This window comes from Crinia signifera, chromosome 5 (genome assembly GCF_055691185.1).
Source record: "Crinia signifera chromosome 5, ASM5569118v1, whole genome shotgun sequence".
Classification (NCBI taxonomy): domain Eukaryota; kingdom Metazoa; phylum Chordata; class Amphibia; order Anura; family Myobatrachidae; genus Crinia; species Crinia signifera.
The window spans coordinates 331,807,917-331,830,077 of NC_139221.1; the positions used below are offsets into that span (position 1 = coordinate 331,807,917).

Here is a 22,161-nt window from a genome sequence, read left to right on the forward strand (position 1 = left end):
GACTGGCGGGAGTGCTGGCATCTGACTGGCGGAAGTGCTGGCATCTGACTGACGGTAGTGTTGGCATCTGACTGGCGGGAGTGCTGGCATCTGACTGACGGTAGTGTTGGCATCTGATTGGCGGTAGTACTGGCATCTGACTGGCGGTAGTGCTGGCATCTGACTGGCAGGAGTGCTGGCATCTGACTAGCGGTAGTGTTGGCATCTGACTGGCGGGAGTGCTGGCATCTGACTGGCGGGAGTGCTGGCATCTGACTGGCGGTAGTACTGGCATCTGACTGGCGGGAGTGCTGGCATCTGACTGGCGGTAGTGCTGGCATCTGACTGGTGGTAGTACTGGCATCTGATTGGCGGTAGTGCTGGCATCTGACTGGCAGTAGTACTGGCAGTAGTACTGGCATCTGACTGGCGGTAGTGCTGGCATCTGACTGGCGGTAGTGCTGGCATCTGACTGGCAGTAGTACTGGCATCTGACTGGCAGTAGTACTGGCATCTGACTGGCAGTAGTGCTGGCATCTGACTGGCGGTAGTGCTGGCATCTGACTGGCGGTAGTGCTGGCATCTGACTGGCGGTAGTGCTGGCATCTGACTGGCGGTAGTGCTGGCATCTGACTGGCGGTAGTACTGGCATCTGACTGGCGGTAGTGCTGGCATCTGACTGGCGGTAGTGCTGGCATCTGACTGGCAGTAGTACTGGCATCTGACTGGCGGTAGTGCTGGCATCTTATTGGCGGTAGTACTGGCATCTGACTGGCGGTAGTGCTGGGCTGCATTAGTCTATGTACATAGGTAACAGTCGCTCCTGCAATGTAACACATCCTGTTTATAGGATTCTAGCAGCTTCCATGCTCTTTACAACAATCAGTCTGTATTAGAAGTATAGTGGTTGGCAACGGTGCCAGATTGAGCCTTCGGGGGGCCCGGGGCACTTTAGACAGAGGGGCCCCCTTGTACTTGTCATTACTGGCTGCAAACTGCATCAGAGAATATTACACTGTCAAAACACAGAGTAAACATACGTACATACATATACATACATACATACAACATGAAAAGCCCGTGTTAATCCCTCTGCACCTTACTCTGTAGGACTGTAGGTGACCTCACAGTCCCAGTGCTGCCTCTGATTCAAAACCCTCCCATGACTAGGCTGCTGCTGCTGTCCTCCGTGGGCCTTAGAAGCATGTAATGAGCTCCACCAATCAGAGCTCAGAACAAACCTCTCAGCTTCTGCCCTCTTTTGCATAGTGTCATGGGAGTTAATCAACTCCCAGTAATGCACTGCACACTTGTGCAGTCAGTGTGTCTTGGCACCCGATGCTCAGCACCATTAATCATTATCACATTGGCAGATAAGTGAAGCTGCAGCAGATACATGCCAACCACAGGGGGCCCTAGCTAGATGGGGGCCATGGGCCACTGGCCCCCTTTGCCCCCCCCTTTAATCCGACCTTAGTTGGCAGTTGACATGGGTCTGCTATAGTGATATCTCTCCAGTCACCACACTGCACCTCTCAGGGAGGCTAATCCTTCTTCCTGTCAGCCCCTCCCCTCAGCGGTGCAGTCCTGAGGTCAGCCCCTCCCCTCAGTGGTCCGGTCCTGCACTCGCTGCTGTTAAATCAGTGGTACAGAGCAGCCATTTTGTTCCTGCCTGGCAGCTTCTGTAAACATTAAGGGGGAAATTTACTAAAGGAATTTGTATTTGTATCCAGAAATACACTTATTTTTGACATTTACTATCCCGAAAATACGGCAAATCGTATGCGTATTGATGTGCTATCGATACGAATACGAATTGCCATATTTTCGGGATAGTAAATGTCAAAAATAAGTGTATTTCTGGATATTTATTTATTTATTTACAGTTTCTTATATAGCGCAGCAGATTCCGTTGCGCTTTACAATAGTAGACAGTGATAAGACAAAATGGGCAACAACAGACAGACTTGGAGGTAGGAGGGCCCTGCTGCAAGCTTACAATCTATAGGGATACAAATACACCTATTTTTTTACAAATTTCCTTTAGTAAATTTCCCCCTAAAACTCAGGGGGGAAATTTACTAAGATCAAATGGGTACAAATGCACCCATTCGTAACATTCATTCTTAATTACGTCTGGGAACCCCAACTCAGCTCATTTGCAATCAGCCAAATTCGGCCTTAAGAATGACAGACTAATATGGAATAGACTATGGACATTAGTGGTCTAATTTACAATCATTTGTACAGCTGAATTTGTGTGTGAATTCAGCCCAAATATGAATGGAAAAGGCAACACATGCATATTTGCTGAAGCCTGAACAGATCAGTCAGATCAGTCAGATCTGTCATATCAGTCAGATCCGTGCGATGCTTCTCTATGTAAAAAAAAAAAAAAATTACATGTGATTCCCCCCCTTACTTACTATGTTATTTTTACACATTTTAATGGACTATCGTTCCAGGGAGTCTGGGACAGCCGGGCTGACCAGCCACAGGAGTAATGCTTTGGAACTTATCTAAAAAGCACCCCCGGCTGTAGCATGGCACCGTTGGCTGTTGGAGCCCAGTGCTGATTATAAAAATACTCTTGTTGTACCCCATATTTTTATAACCAGGACCAATCCAAGAGCCCGGTGATGGTTCATGAAATTACAGAAACCAGACCAGCTCAAAGAGCCCAGGGGTAGTTATGCTCTTGGGGGCCGTTTTTATAATTATTTTTGTTTTCTATTGTTCACACAGAGAAGCATCCACTGAGCGTCAGTCTCGCGGGCTGAACAAATGGCGGATCGGTTGTGATCGGCCAGATTAGTACATTTCTCCCTAATACTCAGGATTATGTTAGACAACAGAAGAATGCGGTAACATAGTAAGTAGTAACTAAAGATGTTCGTCCACCAGGTTCAACCTGTTCCAACAAGACTCATTAAGGAGAACGTTCTAGGTGTGATAACCTACCCCAGATATATACACTATAAATCACAATTTGGCCTTGGCCTTATTCTGCCTGCTGATCTCTTCAGTAGACCATGTCGTGTTGGTCATAGCCCAGAAGGTTGTTATCCAACCTTTTCCTAAATGTATTTATTGTGTCTGTTATCACCACCTCCGCTGGCAGTGAGGTCCACACCTTCACTGCCCTCACCGTCTCAGCAGATGCTCTCGTGTCCTGGTTACTGGCCTTAAGGTGAAGAGGGTGCATGATAATTACTATTATTGCCCCTTGGTATATATATATATATATATATGTGTACATGTCCCCTCTTCTACAGTAGGTCTTTATTCTAGCGCAACCATTCCCAGTTTGGCTATTGTCTCTCTGGATAACACATTTGCTCCATCTCTTTAATTAGCTAGTCGCTGAAGTTTTTCCAGTTCTACAATGTCTTTTTATAGCGTGGGGCTAGAGTTTGTACAAGAGCAGAAATGCCGATCATCGGGTAAGGGGACAACTACGGATCACTACGCGAGCCCCGGAATCGGGCCCTTAGTGTGTAGTCAGCCCAATGGTTATGTCGTTGTCACAGAAGGTAACTAAAAGATAATGTAGCCGACTGTGAAGTCTATGACTGATCAATAACATGAAAGGTATTGTGATGAATTTAGGCCACATGTACGTTGTCTTACACAAGGCCAGTGAATATCTTTGACGACTATAAATAACGGACTCATGTGATTTGACAGCATCGATGGTTTACCCCATGTAATGGATTATTGTGCGTAGCGTGATTCTTCTAGAGACTAAATATTATTCTGTAATTTATACTGATACGGATTTAAATCTGAATCAAGACAGGTAAATGTGGCACATGGGCAGAACGTGTAAAAGAAGGGTCTATAAAAAAGCCTCCGGTGACATAAAGCAGAGTGAATCTGGAAGCACACAATATCCCTAGTATTATTGGGGTATCACATACATTGGAGGTAGCACACTAGTGCCCCCTATACTCCCCAGGCCAAGAGTCTGATTACAGCACCGCAGGTCTAATGCCTGAGGGTGCCCATGGGCCTCTCACCTGCACCCTGGTGGTCTAGGGTGGTGTACCAGTGGACTTACCATTCCTGAGGGCTTTTCCTGGACCAAGTCTGGTTCAACACGGCCCTCCGCATGGTCATCACTGAAGTCATCACAACTCTCACCACCTCACCTGGGCAGCGGTGGCCAGTGCCAGCTCCTTTTTTGTTGCACACCTCAAGACTTCCAATGTCTTCACCGACGGGTGAGGACCCTTCGATCGTCAGCTGGGAGTGGCAGCCTGTATAAGCCCTGTTAATGGCAGCGGCCCCTTGGGACCACCGTGGATTTCTTTCTTCAGGAGCTCTTCACTGCTCCTTCCTGGCTGACAAACCCGAGCTCCTGGGCCTGGTGCTGGCTAGTATAATCAACAAGAGAAAAGGACCTCGGGTGGGTGCGCGTTTGGTTCCTAAAGTCTTGCGTGTTTCAATACAGCTAAGAGTATTTTATCAAATGTTATTATTAAATCATAAAGAATAGATTTTGGCAGGCTAATTTGCATATTGTTAAGGCATACCATATTTATTCAGGGGTACCTATTCTTTATATTCTAATAATAACATTTAATAAAATACTTTTTTAGTCGTTAGGAACCGATCGCACACAAACCCAAGTTTGTTTTATCTTTTTGTTTGTAGATGTTATCTCAGTGATCACTCAGGGGTGCAGCACTGACCATCACATTAGGGTTGTTCCATAGCCCCATGGTGAAAAGTGACATATGGAGAGAATTTCTCAAAAAGGTCAGTTATGATCTGAAGACCTTTATGTTGTAAAATATTTTGCCTCTATTGCCTGGTGCGGATCCCCACCTCTCCTTCTATAGTATAAGTCAGCACCAGCATGGGGCTATGACGTGGCAAGCCATGATTGGCTCGTCGCTGCTCTCGCTGCAATCTGGTACTAAAAGCACAGGCTGCACGGGAGCGCGCATCTCATCGCACTGCCCTGTGGCACCGTGTTTGGGCACCTTCACCACTTGCACATATTCAAAATGTGGCACTGTGATTGGCGGTACCTGAATCCTGTCAGAATCCACAAGGTGTCTAGAGGGATGTTTGTGCAGCTCATTGGCAAATAATGACTCTGCTCTGTGGGTCCACATCAGGCGCATACTCCCAGGACCCCCATACAGCACACGTAGCCAGCAATGGTCACATATTGCTTTATTTAGTATCAGACATGAACAATGAATAGAAAATGAGTGATCACAGTAACAACAATGGTCCAATTATGTCATATAATGACAGTTAGTGACAACACTTTGTTTAGATCATATTACGATACTGGATTATATAGGTCTCCTCTCAGTCCTCTGCAGAACAAGCAGGACAGTGCCCAGATGTGGGAATATGGCTATCAGCAGTAATCACACCATCATCATCCTCACCTTCATTATCATCACCATCCTCATCATCCTCACCATCCTCATCCTCATCCTCACCATCCTCATAATCCTCATCATCCTCACCATCCTCATCATCCTCACCATCCTTATCATCCTCACCTTCATCATCATCTTCACCTCATCATCATCCTCACCCTCACCATCCTCATCAGCAGCAGCATTATATAATTAGGAAATATAATACACACATAAGCTGGGATCCTTTAAGGCCCAACCAGTATTTAACTTAATTAGTTCTTGGCCACCTAAGGAACATCACACGCCTGCTGTCCGTAGAGTGTCCGCTCTTTGGGCAAGGCCTATAGGACAGTCCCTAGGACACCAGGGAGCGGGGCGTAGCGCAGAGCTGGGAGAAATACCGGTTTGCCACCTTGTTCTGCTTCAGTTGCTTGCTGTCCTGGCGCGGGGTCCCAGGGGGCGGGGAGAAGGTGAATTTCTGGAGCAGGGCAGAGAAGAGCAGGAACAGCTCCATACGGGCCAAGCTCTCTCCAAGACAGATACGTTTCCCTACCGGAGAGAGGAGAGAGGTTATACAGGGCAGGGGGGACATGGGGGCAGATAATGCTCAGCCCAGCTCCTACAGTTATATAACGTTACCGGAGAGAGGAGAGAGGTTATACAGGGCCGGGGGGGACATGGGGGGCAGATAATGCTCAGCCCAGCTCCTACAGTTATATAACGTTACCGGAGAGAGGAGAGAGGTTATACAGGGCCGGGGGGACATGGGGGGCAGATAATGCTCAGCCCAGCTCCTACAGTTATATAACGTTACCGGAGAGAGGAGAGAGGTTATACAGGGCCTGGGGGTACATGGGGGCAGATAATACTCAGCCCAGCTCCTACAGTTATATAACGTTACCGGAGAGAGGAGAGAGGTTATACAGGGCCGGGGGGACATGGGGGCAGATAATGCTCAGCCCAGCTCCTACAGTTATATAACGTTACCGGAGAGAGGAGAGAGGTTATACAGGGCCGGGGGGGACATGGGGGGCAGATAATGCTCAGCCCAGCTCCTACAGTTATATAACGTTACCGGAGAGAGGAGAGAGGTTATACAGGGCCGGGGGGACATGGGGGGCAGATAATGCTCAGCCCGGCTCCTACAGTTATATAATATTACCGGAGAGAGGAGAGAGGTTATACAGGGCCGGGGGGACATGGGGGCAGATAATGCTCAGCCCAGCTCCTACAGTTATATAATGTTACCGGAGAGAGAAGAGAGGTTATACAGGGCCGGGGGGACATGGGGGCAGATAATGCTCAGCCCAGCTCCTACAGTTATATAATATTACCGGAGAGAGGAGAGAGGTTATACAGGGCCGGGGGGACATGGGGGGCAGATAATGCTCAGCCCGGCTCCTACAGTTATATAATATTACCGGAGAGAGGAGAGAGGTTATACAGGGCCGGGGGGACATGGGGGCAGATAATGCTCAGCCCAGCTCCTACAGTTATATAATGTTACCGGAGAGAGAAGAGAGGTTATACAGGGCCGGGGGGACATGGGGGCAGATAATGCTCAGCCCAGCTCCTACAGTTATATAACGTTACCGGAGAGAGGAGAGAGGTTATACAGGGCAGGGGGGACATGGGGGCAGATAATGCTCAGCCCAGCTCCTACAGTTATATAATGTTACCGGAGAGAGGAGAGAGGTTATACAGGGCCGGGGGGACATGGGGGCAGATAATGCTCAGCCCAGCTCCTACAGTTATATAATGTTACCGGAGAGAGGAGAGAGGTTATACAGGGCCGGGGGGACATGGGGGCAGATAATGCTCAGCCCGGCTCCTACAGTTATATAATATTACCGGAGAGAGGAGAGAGGTTATACAGGGCCGGGGGGACATGGGGGCAGATAATGCTCAGCCCAGCTCCTACAGTTATATAATGTTACCGGAGAGAGAAGAGAGGTTATACAGGGCCGGGGGGACATGGGGGCAGATAATGCTCAGCCCAGCTCCTACAGTTATATAATATTACCGGAGAGAGGAGAGAGGTTATACAGGGCCGGGGGGACATGGGGGGCAGATAATGCTCAGCCCAGCTCCTACAGTTATATAATGTTACCGGAGAGAGGAGAGAGGTTATACAGGGCCGGGGGGACATGGGGGGCAGATAATGCTCAGCCCAGCTCCTACAGTTATATAACGTTACCGGAGAGAGGAGAGAGGTTATACAGGGCCAGGGGGACATGGGGGCAGATAATGCTCAGCCCGGCTCCTACAGTTATATAATATTACCGGAGAGAGGAGAGAGGTTATACAGGGCCGGGGGGACATGGGGGCAGATAATGCTCAGCCCAGCTCCTACAGTTATATAATGTTACCGGAGAGAGGAGAGAGGTTATACAGGGCCGGGGGGACATGGGGGGCAGATAATGCTCAGCCCGGCTCCTACAGTTATATAACGTTACCGGAAAGAGGTTATACAGGGCCTGGGGGACATGGGGGGCAGATAATACTGTACCGTTATAGAATATATTACAGGACCTGGACCAGCTCCTACAGTTATATAACGTTATCGGTATGGTGTATGACATCACCGGAATAAGTGACATTAATCTCACCTGCTGAAAAAGCCATAAACGCCGGTCTTGCCCGGAACTGCCCCTTGTCATCGAGGAAGTGCCCCGGGTTGAACTCATTGGGGGTCTCCCACTGGGTGGGGTCAGACAGCACTGAGGAAATGAATGGGATCACTGTCGTTCCCTACATAGAAGGGGAGAGACTCAATGACTACATAATGCACTGACTATAAACCATTGTGGTAAAGTAGGTTAAAGTATTTATTGTATAGTAATATAGTAATATAGTAACATAGTGATAGTGTAACAGAATGACATAGTAGCGTAGTGACATAGTAGTAACATTGTAACATATTAGCATAGTGACATAGTAGCATAGTAGTAATGTTGTAACATATTACCATAGTGAAATAGTAACAGCGACATACAGTAGTAGCATAGTGACATAGCGCCATAGTTACAAAGTAACATAGGACGAAATTTACGAAAGGAAATTTGTAAAAAATAGGTGTATTTGTATTTAGAAATACACTTATTTTTGACATTTACTATGCCAAAAATACGGCAATTCGTAATCGTATTGATAGCACATCAATACGAATACGAATTGCCGTATTTTCGGGATAGTAAATGTCAAAAATAAGTGTAGTTCTAAATACAAATACACCTATTTTTTTTACAAATTTCCTTTAGTAAATTTCCCCCATAGTGACATAGTAGCATAGTGACATACTAGTATAGTGACATAGTAGCATATTGACATAGTAACATACTAACATAGCAACATAATGACATAGTAGCATAGTGACACAGTGACATGGTGACAAAGCAGCATAGTGACATAGTAGCATAGTGTCATAGTAGTATAGTGACATAGTAAAATAGTAGCATAGTGACATACAAACAAAGTAGCATAGTGACATAGTAGCATAGTGACACACTAACATAGTAGCATATTGACATGGTATCATAGTGACATAGTAGCATAGTGACATATTGTAGTGGCATACTAGCATACTGACATAGTAGCACAGTGACATAGTAGCTTAGTGACATAGTAACATAGTAGCATAGGGACATACTAACATAGTGCCATAGTAGCATGGTGACATAGTGACATACTAACAGTGACATAGTAGTATAGTATTATATTAGCATAGTAACATATTAGCATAGTGACATACTAATATAGTAGCATAGTAGCATAGTGACATACTAACATAGTAACATAGTAGACTAGTGATATAGTTGAAGAGTAACATAGTAGCATAGTGATATAGTAGCATTGTAACATAGTAGTATAGTGACATAGTAACATATTGACATAGTAATATAATAGCAGAGTCACATAGTAGCATAATGACATACTGTAGTAGCATAGTGACATAGTAGCATATTGGCATACTAACATGGTGTAATAGTGTGATAGTAGCATAGTGACATAGTAGCAGTAGAACAGTCACACAGAGCGAAAATGATTATTTCGCTATTTCTCTTTTTTTGTTCTTTTCAAGGTGACACCAAAAGTTTGTTTTTCTAAATATTGCAACATTTTGCTTGTGTCAACCTTTCCCAGTTGTCGACCCCATACCTTAGGGAGAGTGTATCCTCGGAACTGAGTGTCCTTGGTCAACGCGTGGTAATGAGCCCCTGGTGCCAGATCTAAGATCCTCTGTATTTCATGCACCACGGCGTTTGTGTACGGCATCTGTGCCCGGTCCATGATACCAGGTGGGCGCTGGGACTGGGTCACCTCATCAATCTCCTGCTGGACCTTCCCTGCAATATACAGGTAATTAGTCTATTGGCCACCAATACAAGGAAATAGAAATACTGGAACATAATCCAATAATACAGTATACCTAGAGGCGTAACTAGAGCCTTGTGGGCCCCATAGCAGCTGCATCCCCTGCACCCACGGTAGTTACGCCACTGAGTATACCTAAATGCAAATAGCAACATAGAGTGTGACGGCAGATAAGAACCACTTGGTCCATCTAGTCTGCCCCTTTTTTAAACATGTTGGGGGAAATTTACTAAAGGAAATTTGTAAAAAATAGATGTATTTGTATTTAGAAATACACTTATTTTTGACATTTACTATCCCGAAAATACGGCAATTCGTATTCGTATTGATGTGCTATCGATACGAATACGAATTGGCGTATTTTCGGGAATACAGGAATTACATACAGAAAATAGGCATGCTGTAGATGTGCATAACATGCATTTGATAGGGAAGAATTGAAAATATGATAAATACAGTACATGAGCTATTTTGACGGATCATCAAGTATATTTTGCATTTGTAAGGTTAGAAATAAATTAAAATACATTTTTTGTTGTTGAAAATAAGCTCTAATTATGTACTTAAAATTGATTTTGAACATTGCTGAATCCAATTTACCCAAAAATAGCAACTCCCACTTTTTACAGACAGCTCTTATTCGGGGCTGAAAACCTCCGACTTATAATGAACTAGGACGATATTACATTTAACTTTAACTTTGTTAAATTTCCAACTTTTGCAGAAAAAATTAAAAAATTGGGCCTAAATCATCTGCCGTTACATCCCGGGCCTAGTCTCTTACTTTGCACATCTGGGAAACTGCTGGCCACGACCAGAGCGAAGTTCAGGGTAGAGCTTGTGGTCTCCATTCCAGCTGAGAACAGTCCTGTGACCAATACTAGGAGGCTCTGATCACAGAAGTGACCCCCCGATGAGTGTTCCTCCTGGTGAAGAAACAGACCAGAACATCGTCATCGACCCCTCATCACAGACAGAAACATAAGCATTGCTAATAAACGCAAATTACCACGTGACGAGACACACTAAGTAAACACACAAGTCAAGGACAGAAGTTACCCATGCAATGTCCAAGTTCCTACATGTAGCAGAGATGCGCCCACAGGGTGTATGTGCCACCACACACCTCTCCATCGGATCTCCGCCATGAGTGTCAAAGCTATGAACTATCAATGTTGTGGATTGGCCATCCCTAACTACTTGTTTGGAATGGACACGTTCTGTGCCAAGACCAGCAACTTGAAGGCTACACCATGTCTCATGCGCTCTCTTTGGGTTGGACAATGACTTGATATAGTTCTGGGCAGGCACATTATAAACAAGACATACTATAGCTGTTTTTGGCGAAGTCCTGAATGTCTTATAGACAATACCCAGCAATGGTTTCACCTCTTTTATCTTGTCCAGGAAGTAGTCAATGAAGTCTCTGGGTGACCCAGGCGTTAGCGTCTTCTTGTGTTGCTCAATGTATTTGATGGTAAATGATTTTAGATCCAAGCCCTCTTTGAAGATCTTCTGCTTCAGAAATGGTACATCCATGAGAATCGGGAACGTGTTCACAAGCTACAAACCCAGAAGACACAAATGCATGAACATAGCGAGGGGAACATTTAGGCTGCGCTGTCAGGGGTTGTGTCGTGAAAATAAAAGTATGAGAAGGAACCACAGAGATGCATGGTGGGGCAAAGGCCAGACTAAGGGTTACATGGGTCTGAATGCTATGCAGTGACAGACTGGGGCATCAAGGGCCCACTGGGGAATAAAGTGGTAGGGACCCATGTTAAGGGGTGTGGCAGGTCTGCACAAGGGTGTGGCCAGCCACCACTTTGGTCTGCCCCACCATTACCGAGTGCATAGGTTGGGACCTCATTCCTAGAGTAGCAAGTTGGCCCTGATTTTAAGAAGGTCCTATTGTGGCTAGTGTTGTGTAGACATGTTGGGTACCATACAGGTCATACAGTATACAGAGCCGCCATCTAATCACCTGCATTTATCTACAGCCAGCCATCATTCTGGGACAAGCCCTGTGTAATCATGGTACTTAGGACTATCCTGATGACATATAGGGGCCCTGTGGATGTGCCTGATGGCATAGAAGGTCACGTTATGCTGTCTGATGGGATATGGAGGTGTCTGATGACAAGAGGGCCATGTGGAGGAGTATTATGGCATGTGAGGCATGTGGAGGTGTACGATGACATGTAAGAGGCATGTGGAGGTGTACGATGACATGTAAGAGGCATGTGGAGGTGTACGATAACATGTAAGAGGCATGTGGAGATGTCTGATGGCATGTAAGAGGCATGCAGCGGTGTATGATGACTTGTAAGAGGCATGTTGAGGTCTCTGATTTACATGGTGAGGGAAACTGGGTTTTTGGGAACCGCACAAGGTTATGCCCACCCCGTGTGAGATGGGTCAAGTGAGATCCTAGTCTCCTCGTGGGTGGGTTTCGGCCTGGGTTGCCTGATGCCAACTGTGTTAGACGTGATAGCCCCAAAATATGGAGAGGTGTCTGTGTGTGTGTGTTGGCGGTGCTCCCCTGAGTCCAATCAAATAGCAAGGAAAAGGAGAGAGAAAAGAGGACTCTTTTTGTGGGGCACTCTTGGTTTAGTTAGTTTATTACAACTTAACTTTTAATTTTAATTAGTTTAAAAAAGATTTCGAAGACGTACACACTATATACAAACAAACATCAAGGGACTGACAACATGAATTTTGCAGTGAGCTTGTAATATATAGGCTATGCAAAGAGTGAGTTCTAGATGCTAGAACTAGTATTTAGATGGATGTGCCTAGTAGAGCTATGTGCTGTGTGTGACGAAACCAGGCCATGCCCCTTTCCGTCATATGTTGTTCTCCCGCCTCTTTCTGCGCTTCAGCAAAGAGAATTGCAAAATGCCGGCGATAACCGGATATTATCACTGACTGTATTCATATCTGAGCTGTGTTCCCCAGACTGCTGTATACAGGGGACATCACAGGGCTGTATGTCGGACAATAATAGGATGTTATATTGAATAATCCAAACAGGTTATTCCATTAGGCTGAGTATGTGTGCTACTGGAGGGAAATATTCCCTCATGTTATGTAAATGACTGTAATATGTTCCCAAAGCTTTGTATGCTGTGTCCCATACTGTACACAGGAGAGGCTAGAGTGTAACAGAGACTCAGCGTTGCCCTTGGTTACAGTCCTGTTCTTAGGAAACTGCGAGGGTTGCATGAATAAGAACTGGTGACTCGGATGTTAATTATGGCAGTCTTCCCAAATGTGTTTTACTCAAATAATGCAACTGTATATGTGGAGACAAATGGTCTGGCTAGAATGGACAAAATGCTTAGATTGGAATGTGTTTATTTTGTGTAGTCTTAGGTTCAGCGATCAAAGGACATATACAGAATAGTTAGTAATACAGTGCTAGCTGCCCAATACACTTTTCCCCAGGTCTATAGTCAGTCTCCAGAGAAGAGATATGTCCACATGAAGGTGTGAAACCCGTCACCTCACCCTTGGTGGGGGAACGGATACATGTGTTTACACAAGCTTCAAAGCCAGCTGAAGGGAGCAATGTAATCAGCCCCTGGACGGGTAACAGGAGACCCTGTTACATTCTTACAATTGCACCCAGCATAGGAAGGGTTAAGAATTCCTAAGGGAGGGGGAGAGGGGTGCTTTTGGGATGTAAGTTGGTGTTTGCAGGGAGAGAGGGAGAGAAGTGACTGAGCATCAGCGCTGGAAGTTGTGGACTTGCGGGTCCTGTCCATCTGAAGCTAACCTGAGTGGTGTCGAGGTAGGGTTCTGATAACGTGACTAATACTGATGGCCTTTCTGTATATATTGTATATAGACTGTAATTGCTGATTTTACATGTATAACCCGTGTGTAAAATAAAGGTAATACTTTTGTACCTTTGCTATTGTGTATTCCTGTGCGATCTTTGGAACTCGGAGTGACCCTGGGGCTCTGCGTGAGGCATAAGTCGCGCTGCGCTGCTGCATGACCCCGGGATCTTCACAATTGGTGGCAAGCGGTGGGGATCGCACACCCAAAGGAGGGAGAGCTAGGGGCTCGTATCTTGATGCGACCAGGCTCTGGAAACACAATAGCCAGTAATTGGCCAGTATTAGCTCATGTTTGAGGGACCTGGTAACCATTGTTCCTAACAAGGATGCCGGGGAGAAGAAAAAGTATACTTTGCGAGGGCATTAAGCGAGGGAAGAATTCCGCTTAAGTGCCGGCTTGTCCAGGGGACAATCCCTGCAAGCGAGGGAACGGCGGAGTGTGCCGTGGCCCAGAAGCGGAAGCTGACGTAAGGGGGTCCAGCAAGTGACGCTGACCAAGCTCTACGAGTGCAGCCCGTGTGGAGAATGGCTCCAGGAAAAGGACAGAGATGTCCAAAGAGAGGCAAGAGGTGCCCACAGTCACCCAGAGCAGTGAGGCTCATAGATGAGGAATCGTCATGGAGTCGTCTGGCTGAGGAATGGGACTGGAGAAGCCCATCCACGCTGATGCAGCCCCTCTGGGAGGATTGGGAAGCAGCATATCGGTGGATTAATGTATGGACAGGAGCTACTACAGAGGAGAAAGCAGCTTACCTGACCGATGAATTTAAGCAGTATGTATCTGAGGCTGCTGCAGGAAACCTGCTGCATACGGTGGCGTGGAAGGCTTTTGTCACAGAAGTAAGTAGCGCCACGCATCAGCTAATTCAACGAAGCCGGATCGCTGCTGCCAGCGTGCCAGCACCGGGTAAATTGGTTCCTGGGAAGGAGCCCGCAAAGAGAACTCAAAGGGAGGAGGAGTTGATGGTGCCACCGGGGTGGATGACCGAGGGGTCCACTGCCGAGATCCCAGGGGGGGAGGCAGAGGAACTGTGGCCTGCAGAATCTGGAGCTCCATTAGCAAGAATGAGTCTGGAGGACCTAACTGACGAATGGAGGCTACGATGCAGCACACCCCCTGAAGGCCGCTCACACTGCACTCTTATCCGATGGGTGTACGAGCAACAAGAGGACCCGCTACATGCATTCAGCGTGTATAGGAATTGGGTCCTGTGTCCAGGAGAACTGAGAAGTGTCCAGGAGCAGTTGCAGTGTCTCCTGCATTGCTATGAGAACGCCGAGAGGGTCGCCCTAGCACAGGGGCAGCTGAATTCCCCAGAGTGGCTGGACCAGTGTCAGAGGGTGGAGGCAGAGGAACGTCGGCTGCTGCAGCTTGTGCATCCTCAGAGAGCCACAGAACTAGATCCCCCACTGACACAGGGAGAAATCACAGAACTGTTCCCATTCAGTGAGTTGGGAAATGAGGACCTAGCTGTGGAGTGTCCCTGTGATATCGCACCAGGGACCCCGGACTCTAAAGGAGCCCTAACATCATGGACTGTGATTGTGGCAGATGAATATCGGGAAGAGGATATTTATTCCCCCTGCATTGTGCCAAGTAGTGTGGCGGAGCTGGGCACTGTGGCCCCACATGGTGATGATGGACTGGTGCACACGGAGCCCATGATAGATGGAGCAGTGCCAGTATACAGTGCAGGGGCTGCCCCAGAGAATAGCCCCAGAGCAGAGCAGATCTCGGAGGCTGGGACTGTGATGGCTGAGTCCTCACCACAGGAGGTACAAAGCAGTGGTCAGCCACTGCTCCAAGCGGCTAGCCAAAGGATGGGGGTGCACACAAAAATGGCACCCCAGGAAGAATGGCAGTACATCTTCCCTTTTGCAGATGTGGGAGATGGAGACTTTGAAACTAGCGGCCAGGGGGTCTGCAATGATTGTGCCCCAGCAGAGGGGGCAGTACTTCTCCCCTACATGACCACCAGCAGCCCAGCGAATGAGGGCATCTTGCCCCAGGAGCCCCAGCATATTCAGCAGGGGGAGATGGAAGGAAATGTGTCTGGTGTGTGCTCTGCCACTCTACCACCCCAGGAGGATTATCAAGGACTGTTCCCACTTAGCCATCAGAGCCAGGAGGATCTGAAGTCAAAAGGCAGGTACGTGACCGGGGAGCGACCAGGGACTGGGGTGCCAGAGCAGGGAGAAGAGGCTGGGGTGCAGCGCTACTGTGAGTCCCCTGCAAGAGTGACTGACTGTAATTATGTGCCCGGGGAGCCGCTGCAGCAAACAGGCAGCCAAGCAAGCAAACATGGAGGGGATGGTCAGAGGCATAGCTCATCACCCCCCTGCACCTCAGAGGAAGACACCTCACCACCCAGCATGGCACGAGCAAGAGAATGTGAGTTTGCACCTGGGGCTGTGAGGGAGATGCCAGCAGTGCTGCCGTACAATGCCACCCCACCAGTCCCTCTCATAGCCAGGCTGGAGAAGCAGTGCACCCTGGGGAAGATGGAAGTTTGCCATGGGGAGGCCCAGCCGTGGTTGTTCAAAGGGCTGGGGGAGGTGTTCGAACCAAGGGGGGGGGATTGTGGGTAAATCAGGGGGAGACTTGCGGATACCCCCTGCTTCTCTGCAGCCATTGTGTGAAGGAGAATTCCCAGGACCGCTGCCTGCTGCTGAGGGCAGGTGGGGGCTGGGTGTGCTCAGGCCCTGGGAGGTGGGGGAGAAGGATCCCACCAGCAAGGCCCTTCAATCATCACGTAAGGGTCCAGAGGACGATCTAGAACTGGGGGAGGTGTTTGTGGGGGCTTTTAAGGGGAGAGCCGGGGAAGGATTGCAGATACCCCCTGCTCTTCTGCAGCCATGGTGTGAAGGAGAATTCCCTGGGCCACTGCCTACTGCTGAGGGCAGGTGGGGGCAGAGTGTGCTGAGGCCCTGCAAGGTGGATGAACAGACATGGATGGAAGGTTGCCCAGGGGAGGCCCAGCAGCTTCAGGGGCTGGGGGAGGTTTCAGACCCAAGTGGGGTGGATGTGAAGGCGTTTGAGGGAGGGACATTGTCGGTACCCGCCGCTCCTCTGCAGACAACATCAGCACTGTTGTTAAGAGCGGCCAGGTTCCCTGATGCTGGTCTGCGTGCGCAGATCGGGCCCCTCCCAGTTGCGCCAGAGGCGGAGGGAGGAGGAACAACCAAAAGGGAAGGCGAGGAGGAAACATTCCCACCTGACAGTGGAAAACCCTGTACCAGGAGTACTGGAGGTTGTGCGCCAAACTGTGAATGGCTGAGCCCAGGAGGGCCAGGGATAAGCAATACGCAGGGACATTGTGTAGCCGTGAATCGCAGCGGCGGTAAACAACAGGGGTGCTGTGTGACGAAACCAGGCCACGCCCCTTTCCGTCATATGTTGTTCTCCCGCCTCTTTCTGCTCTTCAGCAAAGAGAATTGCAAAATGCCGGCGATAACCGGATATTATCACTGACTGTATTCATATCTGAGCTGTGTTCCCCAGACTGCTGTATACAGGGGACATCACAGGGCTGTATGTCGGACAATAATAGGATGTTATATTGAATAATCCAAACAGGTTATTCCATTAGGCTGAGTATGTGTGCTACTGGAGGGAAATATTCCCTCATGTTATGTAAATGACTGTAATATGTTCCCAAAGCTTTGTATGCTGTGTCCCATACTGTACACAGGAGAGGCTAGAGTGTAACAGAGACTCAGCGTTGCCCTTGGTTACAGTCCTGTTCTTAGGAAACTGCGAGGGTTGCATGAATAAGAACTGGTGACTCGGATGTTAATTATGGCAGTCTTCCCAAATGTGTTTTACTCAAATAATGCAACTGTATATGTGGAGACAAATGGTCTGGCTAGAATGGACAAAATGCTTAGATTGGAATGTGTTTATTTTGTGTAGTCTTAGGTTCAGCGATCAAAGGACATATACAGAATAGTTAGTAATACAGTGCTAGCTGCCCAATACACTTTCCCCCAGGTCTATAGTCAGTCTCCAGAGAAGAGATATGTCCACATGAAGGTGTGAAACCCGTCACCTCACCCTTGGTGGGGGAACGGATACATGTGTTTACACAAGCTTCAAAGCCAGCTGAAGGGAGCAATGTAATCAGCCCCTGGACGGGTAACAGGAGACCCTGTTACATTCTTACAATTGCACCCAGCATAGGAAGGGTTAAGAATTCCTAAGGGAGGGGGAGAGGGGTGCTTTTGGGATGTAAGTTGGTGTTTGCAGGGAGAGAGGGAGAGAAGTGACTGAGCATCAGCGCTGGAAGTTGTGGACTTGCGGGTCCTGTCCATCTGAAGCTAACCTGAGTGGTGTCGAGGTAGGGTTCTGATAACGTGACTAATACTGATGGCCTTTCTGTATATATTGTATATAGACTGTAATTGCTGATTTTACATGTATAACCCGTGTGTAAAATAAAGGTAATACTTTTGTACCTTTGCTATTGTGTATTCCTGTGCGATCTTTGGAACTCGGAGTGACCCCGGGGCTCTGCGTGAGGCATAAGTCGCGCTGCGCTGCTGCATGACCCCGGGATCTTCACACTGTTTTACTAGGAAACGTTTAAGAAGGGAAGGTATATAAATTATTTCTAAAGGGTGATGTTCCCTTTCAAGACTGCTGGTTATGTGGGCGCTTTGCAGGTATTCTGTCACGAAATATGTGTCATATGCTGCGCTGATGTCAGATGTGAGCAAGTGCGCGAAAATAGACCGATCTGCACAGTGATGGTGGATCTATGTGATGGTACACTGGATGTCAGGTCCGTGCAGTTTGTAGCAGTATATATAAACAATATATTCAGAGGTAATGCTCAATGATATCCGTCAGATCTGGGTCATTGGTTGTGTCTGCAGTAGATCCGATATATTTTGTCACAAATTGTGATAGTCAATCATGTAGATATTTGCTCTGTTGTGGTCACAGCCGTGCCACCAAGTCCGTGCAATTGGTTATATTTATTGCAGTGTATTGAGCCAATATATTCAGAAACACTGCTCAGTGATACCCGTCAGGTCTATATCACTGGTTGCATCTGTTCTAGATCTTATGTATTGTGCCACTGATTGTCACAATCAATTGTGCACATATTTGCTCTGTGATGGTCACCACCAAACAGCTGTACACATCGGGACTGTTCAATGTTCAGAAACAGCTACTTTAGCAAACTGTAGGTCGTATGTAGTTTTGCACCAGTCTGTATTTTCAAGAGGGTTGCTGTCTGGTAACCGTCAAGTTTGTGTACTTGGTTATATTTATAGCAGTATATTTAGCCAATGTATTCAGAAGAAATGCCAGAATATTGTGCCACACATTGTAACAATTTATCAATCCAATATATTGTGCCACAAATTGTAACGATCACTCGTGCATATATTTGTTCTGTTATGATCACAGTCAAACAGTTGTACACATCGGGGCTGTTCGGTGTTCAGCTAATACATTGCTACAGTCTTACATTAAACCACATCTATAGTAGATCCAACATATTGTGCCTCAAATTGTAACAATCAATCGTGCAGATATTTGCTCTGTTACAGTTACAACCAAACAGCTGTGCACACCGGGACTGTTCAGTGTTCAGCTAAAGATTGCTGAAGCCTTATATTAACAAACAATGCAGTTATTTAAGATCCTTCTGTATGTCTATTAAATGATCTTTTAGCGAGTCAGATAGGGACCTACTGCTTTCACTGAGTCATGCAGAGGTGTATCGGACTTAGGATGAGAGAGTCCCCATCTGTGCTGTAGGATCAGAGAGAGATAGAGTAGTAACACTTCTGCTGTTGGAAAATCTGGTGGTCCAATCCCTTTGTGGCTATATCAACATTGCAAAGCGGAGGGGCTGCCCGGTATTCCAATGAGAGAGTGTCAGATTGTTGGCAAAGTATAGGTAGCAGAGATTGTCGACAGCGTGAGTTAAATAAAATTATAGCACACTTGAACAAGCGTAGCCTTCTGCTTTTATGAAGTCGTGTTCCAACAGAGGACTTCAATAATGAGAGAGGAGCACAGGTTCGTAGATGTGGCAATGAAATGAGAAATAGAGAGCCGTTCCTACTGTTACTGTTAGATACAGACTGCTACCATGTTGTTAAAGAACAGAGCATGGGCAGTCTGCGTAAATCAGCAATGAGGGGACGGCAGAATACCTGTCTGGAAGTTGCTGCTTTGGAAAGAGGTGAGGGGGTGTCAGTAATGGCTGTCCCGTGTCCCTCCGGTCCAGGGCTGACAAAATTTTGCGGCTAAAGTTGCCGAGCAGTCTGAGTGATACTATCCCGCCGGCGGTTAGTATGGGGGGATGACGCGCGTTTCACCTTCCTAGGCTTGATCAAGCCTAGGAAGGCGAAACGCGCGTCATCCCACCTCACAGACTGACAGACCTGGCTAAATATATTATAATATATATATATATATATATATATATATATATATATATATAAATATATATTTCCGGACAGCATTAGCACCTGGATCCTTCTCTGGATTAATTGGGTCTGGGGTCACGGTCACAGTTTGGGTAACTAGATGTTCTGAGGAAGGTCTAGATGCCTGCTCATTCAATAATCTAGTAGACTGGAACTGAGATGGCTGGATATAGCTCTCCTTCATAGGTTATGTCAGAATCTATCAAAGCTTAAAATTTCTCCAGCCACCCTCAGGAGAGGTCGAGCTGTCAGGATTGCTTCTGCAGATTGCGGGTACTAACCATGATGCTGCACTGCACTGTCCTGGTGAGGGTTCAAGTGGGTGGCAATGTATCTGTGCAGTGCATCTCTGGAAGGGTCCTGAGATGATGGCGACATTGATGGCACAGGAGTCCGGGGGCCTTCCCGCTAACTCAGAACACTGAATGTTGGATTCGGTCAGCTGACCGCCAACCCATCAATGGAAATTGTGCTTTAGCAGAGGCTGATTGAATTCACAGCCCATCCTGGGGTATAAATAGGACTAAGCTGCACCTCCTGGTTTCCTGAGCTTGGTTGCACTTCAGTCACTTTATAAGGCTAATGACTGCTCTTGTTGGTACTATCCCAAGGCTGGTTATACTGGTTCCAGCCCAGCTTCTGTTATCCAACTTCCAGCCCAGCATTTCTAGTACTGGTTCCAGCCTAGCTCCAGTTATCCTGGTTCAACACCAGCACCTGCAATATCAGTTCCAGACCAAACCTGTGAAGCATATACAGTTTCAGCCTGAACCGCTAAACTATATCTGGTTCCCGCCCAGACCAGAGTAGCATACAGTATCTGGTTCCAGACCAGAGTAGCATACAGTATCTGGTTCCAGACCAGAGTAGCATATCTGGTTCCAGACCAGAGTAGCATACAGAGTATCTGGTTCCAGACCAGAGTAGCATACAGTATCTGGTTCCAGACCAGTGTAGCATACAGTATATGTTTCCAGCAGGGCAGCCGAGAGGAATGCCGGGCCCCGGTAAAATTTTGGGGGCGTCGACTAAGTGTGTGTGTGTTGTGGGAACCTCCCACACTCAGGCCACACCCCCAAAATGTTTAGAGGAGGGTGAAAGAAAATTCTAAAAACTGTAATCTCAGAAGTAGCACACATCTACAGCATGTGCTGTGCTGACTGCAGGCTCAGCATGACCTCTCACGCTGTCAATGAGACACTCATGCTGAGCCTGCTGTCAGCACAGCACATGCTGTAGAAGTGTGTGCTACTGTTGCTACCCGGGAGGGATGGAGGGGGAAGGGAGGGGTCAGACCAGGGCCCCTGCGGGGCCCCTTCAGCAAGCGTGGGCCCGGGTAATTAGTACCCGCTCCCCCCCTCTCTCGGCTCCCCTGGTTTCCAGACCAGAGTAGCATACAGTATCTGGTTCCAGACCAGAGTAGCATATCTGGTTCCAGAGTGTCTTCCATTCTTATGCTCCTGTAAGCCACACCTCCTGTCTTTCTCACTATGGGGACATGGCCAGCCTCCAGCCCCTCCATCTACTGTGATTGGATGCTGTGCACTGTCTTCAGGGTTCAGCAGCATTGGAATGGTGCGTCCCTGTGACCAACAGAAACTGTACCACGCAGCATTCCACAGAAAATACAAAATTATTATAATAATAAAACGATATATATATATATACACACACACACCACTCCAAAAATAATTGGCAATATATATATATATATATATATATATATATATTTGACAAAACAACACTAAGGAGGGCTAAATGCAATCATAGGGGGGAAGGGTGGGGCACCTATCTGCTCCTATCACCCCTCATTTAGAAGTTATTAAAGGGGAAGATTGATCACAACAAGTAATATATAACAGATCAGTACCGTACCTCATGTAGGGGGTGGTGAATGTTCAGTGTAAACTTCCTTATAGTTTCGATGAGTTCATGTAACTTTGGATCGTTGTATTTAAAGTGCTCCCCCAGCAGCGCGTAGCTGGTGATGTTTCCTACAGCGCAGGCCAGCAGGTTTATAGGGTTGAAGGGCTTTCCTAGGAAACAATATTACCCATTAACATCGTCTCCTTCCGTTCATGTTACATTACATTATGAGGCCACCTATGAGTTGGGACGGTAAAAGAAAGACC

The 22,161-nt window shown here is 47.2% G+C and overlaps 1 protein-coding gene across 1 annotated transcript in view; it reads right to left on the reverse strand.

Moving 5' to 3' along the window:
* Positions 1–5,288: 5,288 nt before the first annotated feature.
* LOC146005647 (cytochrome P450 2C23-like) overlaps positions 5,289–22,161 on the reverse strand; it is a 33,726-nt gene continuing 16,853 nt past the window's right edge. Inside the window, exons 4-9 of the mRNA XM_083145038.1 lie at positions 21,905–22,065; positions 11,127–11,300; positions 10,522–10,663; positions 9,522–9,709; positions 7,973–8,114; positions 5,289–5,912 (exon numbers count right to left, since the gene is read on the reverse strand). Coding sequence (XP_083001164.1) covers positions 5,719–5,912; positions 7,973–8,114; positions 9,522–9,709; positions 10,522–10,663; positions 11,127–11,300; positions 21,905–22,065 — 1,001 coding nt within the window. The 3' untranslated portion in view covers positions 5,289–5,718. The remainder of the gene's footprint in view (positions 5,913–7,972; positions 8,115–9,521; positions 9,710–10,521; positions 10,664–11,126; positions 11,301–21,904; positions 22,066–22,161) is intronic.